The sequence below is a fragment of the Triticum dicoccoides genome, chromosome 2B, assembly GCF_002162155.2.
Source record: "Triticum dicoccoides isolate Atlit2015 ecotype Zavitan chromosome 2B, WEW_v2.0, whole genome shotgun sequence".
In the NCBI taxonomy this organism is placed as follows: Eukaryota; Viridiplantae; Streptophyta; class Magnoliopsida; order Poales; family Poaceae; genus Triticum; species Triticum dicoccoides.
Genome location: NC_041383.1, coordinates 809,646,151 through 809,650,939, shown reverse-complemented (window position 1 = coordinate 809,650,939; position 4,789 = coordinate 809,646,151). Strand labels below are relative to the sequence as shown.

At 39.5% G+C, this 4,789-nt stretch overlaps 1 protein-coding gene across 1 annotated transcript; it reads right to left on the bottom strand.

The window, feature by feature from the left end:
• Positions 1–895: 895 nt before the first annotated feature.
• On the bottom strand, positions 896–1,914 carry LOC119368940. Its single transcript, XM_037634044.1, has 2 exons — positions 1,636–1,914; positions 896–1,398 (listed from the first exon to the last, which is right to left on the bottom strand). Exons 1-2 carry the CDS (start codon positions 1,742–1,744, stop codon positions 1,103–1,105), a joined length of 405 nt encoding a protein of 134 aa, XP_037489941.1. The 5' UTR covers positions 1,745–1,914; the 3' UTR covers positions 896–1,102.
• Between the last annotated feature and the right edge of the window lie 2,875 nt (positions 1,915–4,789).

Sequence of the window (4,789 nt, the reverse complement as noted above, 5' to 3'; positions counted from 1 at the left end):
GTGCTATTTTGGTTCTGAATTAAAGATTATAAATTCACTTCGTCATATGGTGTACATTGTGATTTTCAAGCATGTCACCGAAGTCATCTTTTATCCTAATGCCTCTATTGGTTATCATCTTATTTACAGGTATATAACTGTCGCAATGGCTGAAAGAAGTTTTGCAAAGATATAATTGTTGAAGAACTATTTGAGACAATGACTCGAGAGAGTTTATATGGTTTGGCAAAGTTATGCATTGAGAAAAAAATATTGGATTAGATTGACATGGACTCCATCATAAGTAACTTTGCATGGAGGATTGATTTTTTTAAAAGGTAACATGTATAATTATTCATATGTATATTGTTTTTGATGCATTTAAGTGTTTATCGTAACATTTGATATATGCATATATCCATTATTATTACTATATTTTTTATATATTAAGGGCCCCTAGTTTTAGTTTCGCCCCGGGCCCCCAAAACCTTAGGACCGGCCCTGACCGGGCGGGCATGGACCATGCATCCACCGATGGAGCCGGTCTGACTATTGCTGCTCCTGTGCCTAGGGCTCAATGACGAGGGCTTTCTTCCGTATGACAAATTGACAATTGCTACTACTTGAACCGGCGGGTATCGGGGATGTGAGTGTGACGACGAATACGATGGCGTGGCCTCCACCAGATGTGCCTGCGCCCATACGTGCCCAACCGACCGATCCAGAGCGCCGGCGTGCCGTCAGGGATGATGGTGATCACGACGACCGCACGTGAGATCAGATCGGGAGGAGGGATGGTGCAAGCCACAGATTACGTGCGCGGAAGCCGTTGCGCCTGTTAGGAATTAATTAATTAGGTTAATTAACTATTAATCACTGCTATGTCGGTGCCACTTTTGGCAACTGCCTCCTTTTGTAACCGCCTTGTAAACTGGGTATAAATACCCCAATCTTCAATCAATAGAATAACTGTTCATTCATATATCTGTTTTCCATTCGCTCCTCTCTCTCGATTCTCTCTAACAGCGCCGTCGCATCCGTCGACTTCGATCACCTCTCGGTGGAAGAGCGCGGGCGTGACGTGGCAATATTTTGTCTCTGCTTAACATAATTGTAGAAAAAATTAATAAAGAAACAATGTAGATAAAGATGGTTCCGTGTTTGCACAGGCGGGAACCGGGGACGAACGGATACGATGGCGTGCTGTGCAGGGGCCTCCACAACTGCCAGATGATTGAATACGGCCGTGCGCCGTGCGCCATACGTGTCGCCCGGCTCGGCTCTTTCCCAACTGACTGATGCGCCATACGTTATCAGCACTTTTGCTCTCCGCTGAGAAATGGCCACAGGAGAAGAGAAGAATGCCGCCGATTCGATTAGCCATATTCCCGTCCACAGCAGTAATCAATGGACATGCTTCTGTAAAAGAGGAAAACTGGATCAGGACATTCTTCAATTTGTTTTTGTCTTCTTGCAATCAATCAAAAATCTAATAACAAATTCTGTTTTGCAAATCGCTTCATCCGGCGTATGCCCGTGGTGAGATGGATTGATCGCTACTCAAACGAAAATAAGAAGAAATTCTCAATCAAGAAGAATAGAAGAATCTGCATCAAGAACAAGAGAAAAGAAGGGAAGAAGCCCCAGCGAGCGTACCTCGGCGTTTGGCGACGACGGCGTCCTCCACCTCTAGGATGCAGCATTCGACGCGGCGCTCCTCCCTCAGGCGGAGCACGACCACGGCGCGGCATACCCTCCAGTACATGCGGCGTGTCCTCGGGGTAACCAATGGCCGGCGCCTAGAACGGCGATCTCCACCGCGGCGGCACCGGTAGCACGACCAGCCCACGACACTACAGCAACGTCGACGCAGCGGCCGAGGACGCAGCGACGCCAGGCAGCGCCCTCTGGCGCGCGGTGTTGGACGAGCAAGCCCTCTGGCGCCACCCGCCCACCCCCGGTCTCTCCTTCTCCCGGTTACACTGGTACACAGCGGCGGTGCCGGTGCTATATGTGCATACCGAACAAATCGATTGATTCCAGATGCATTGAGGATGACGATAGGAAACCTTATCTCTTCGGCCATTTGAGACTAAGCCCTTCTAGTTTCTTTTATTGGCAAACAAGTCATCAGACTTAATACTACATGAACATAAGTCATCAGGCTTACTGTTTTAGATTTTGGTTAATACCGTAGTATATCATATCGGTTGAGTCCCAAGGCATTGAGCTATGTTGATGGATGGGTCGATCATTACATCTGCAATGGACCCCAATATACTAGTGCTATTCTTTACAATAAGTGCAACAACTATGTTTTGCAATTGATTTTTTTTCTCTTGCAAATCATGATGTAAATTCAAAACAAGGATTATACTTAATATGACTACACCATATTATATTTTGGAATCACAAGGTATTGATGGCATCTACTGCATAATTTGCAGATTATCCATCAGTACTGTGAGGTCTACATCTTGTCATTTTGATAAGATGACTACCTTCGAAGTGATCTTCCAAATATTAATATTATATGTGACTACCTCAATATATCATAAGGTAATACTGGCATCTACTGCAAATTTTGCAGACTATCCACTATTACTGCAAGGTCTACATCATGTCATTTTGACAGATGACTACCTTCAAAGTGATTTCATACATTTTGCATAACATAAGGTAATAGAATTATGAACATCTACTGACAAAAGTCAGACTATGTTTTTCTATTACTGCGAGATCTACACCGCATCCGGTGACTATCTTCAAAGTGTTATTCTATATAAATGAAGGTCTACACATATGAGTGTATAGCATCAGCTATGATAAAAAAAATTGCTCCTCTGAAGCAATTGTTGTTGTTCACTAAAAAAAGATATTTACTCTCATAATAAAAGGTATTCATGCATGAACACTACATGCTGAAACGGCAAATATTTTCCACAAATATCATTTATTCAAGCCTCATTTTGCTTTAATATGTCATAGACAACTATGCAAATATTTGCACATACCAGTAATTACCTTCTATTACATTGGTAAAATACATGGCAGTGGAGCCTATGTCACTATTTTAATTATAGTGTCGTCCATTCATTAAAATGGATACCACAATTTATAGAAATTGTTGAGTGTCTCAAACACTATTGATAGGTCCACATCAAATTGTGGTTATACTTTTATAGTGACTAACCAATGATAAACATGAAAAGTCTATGTGTTTTGGCAGTGACTCTGAAGTCACATATTTTCTCAAGAATGAAGTCCAAAACATTAGCAATGATTTCATCACATCTATTGTATTGAAGGATACACCCAGGTTCACCAAGGATCATCTTGGCCATGAGTATTTTCATGTAACACATGCCTGACATTTCCAAATGCACTAAATTCAAGATTAGGTGGGAGTATTTATTTTAAGATGATTCATGACATCAGTCATTGTGTCCACCCGTGGCCTATTGCCACTACAACTCCACCTTCTGCAATGGCTATTCTCTTGATAGCTAAGTATATATATGTTGAATTTTATATGTCATCAACTTCACTTAGTTCTCAAACTAAGTAATTATGGATGAATATTTATTCACTATAATTTTTCCCTTGAGAGAAACATGCTGCCATGAGCACATCACGATTGATCACCCATTTGATTTCAAAACATCAAGTCTATTGCATCTCACAATTCTGTCACTTTAATCAACTTTAAGTTGAGATCTCGTGATCAAATATTTTCCTATATACAGATCCAGTTGAAAAGCCCTTAATGCACTTTACATCCTCTTAAGATGGTACTACCTTTTTTTATGATCAAGAAACATGGAATTTCTTAAAATCATCAGATTCACCCAATGGGTGCTATACCATAATTTAAAATTCATGCTAGTATCGAGAATAGTATGCAAGTTAGTTGTCACAAAATAGAACTATGAGGAATTCGAAGTAAAGTGGAGGCTAATAGACAACCAAAGACGGCATTATCTCTTAAGAATCGGTCATTTTCAAATGATCAAAAGACAACTCTCAAGTTTATCAGATGCGTGGTTATATAAATATTGTACCTATGATTACCAAACCCTCAAACATATGGTCGAACCACATCACAAATTTATTAAAAGGCAAATAAGTTCAATGGGATAAATTTGAAAATTTGCAAATAATAACCAGATTCTGGTAAAGAATTGTTCTCAGAATCTTCATCAGAAGGAGGACCAAAATCTAGTGCAGAAAATGGAGGATGAACTCATTTGCACTCAATAATATCGGAGACCTTAGGTAATCTCCTAATTATTCCCAAAAATACCATTAACCTGTACTTGTACTACTACATGTAGTAGGATATTCAATATCCCATCACTTGGATACAATATTTAATAAATTTGATAGCATGGTTAAATTCATACTTAGTATTGTTGCGTACGAAATAATTTTCTAAATATTAATAAATTAAATGTCTATTTTGATAGACTTATCCATCCTGGTTTGGGGATGATTAGAAAATTATTGACAATTCTGTTGGTCACAACTTAACAAGTTGCAAAATATCCCAAATCATCAGATTTTATGCGCACTAGATGTGCCATAGGGGAAATCAGTTTTAAGGCACTCTCACCTTAAAATTCTAAATGAGCCACTCAATCTTCCTTGAATACATTAAGAAGACATATGTGGATTAGTTAACCATTATGTGGAATTATTTAGATACTTCATGGTACTCATAGGAATATTTATAAAATGATTTCAAGTGTGTCTCTTATCACACACAAACATGCATGATCTTACTAAATAAATTACTCAACTTATCAAAGTA

Excerpts from the sequence above, each read along its gene's own strand:
- LOC119368940 (XM_037634044.1), bottom strand. The coding sequence starts at position 1,744 with ATGTACTGGAGGGTATGCCGCGCCGTGGTCGTGCTCCGCCTGAGGGAG. Across the intron at positions 1,399-1,635 it reads CGTCGTCGCCAAACGCCGAG|AAGCATGTCCATTGATTACT; the intron begins GTACGCTCGCTG and ends CCTCTTTTACAG.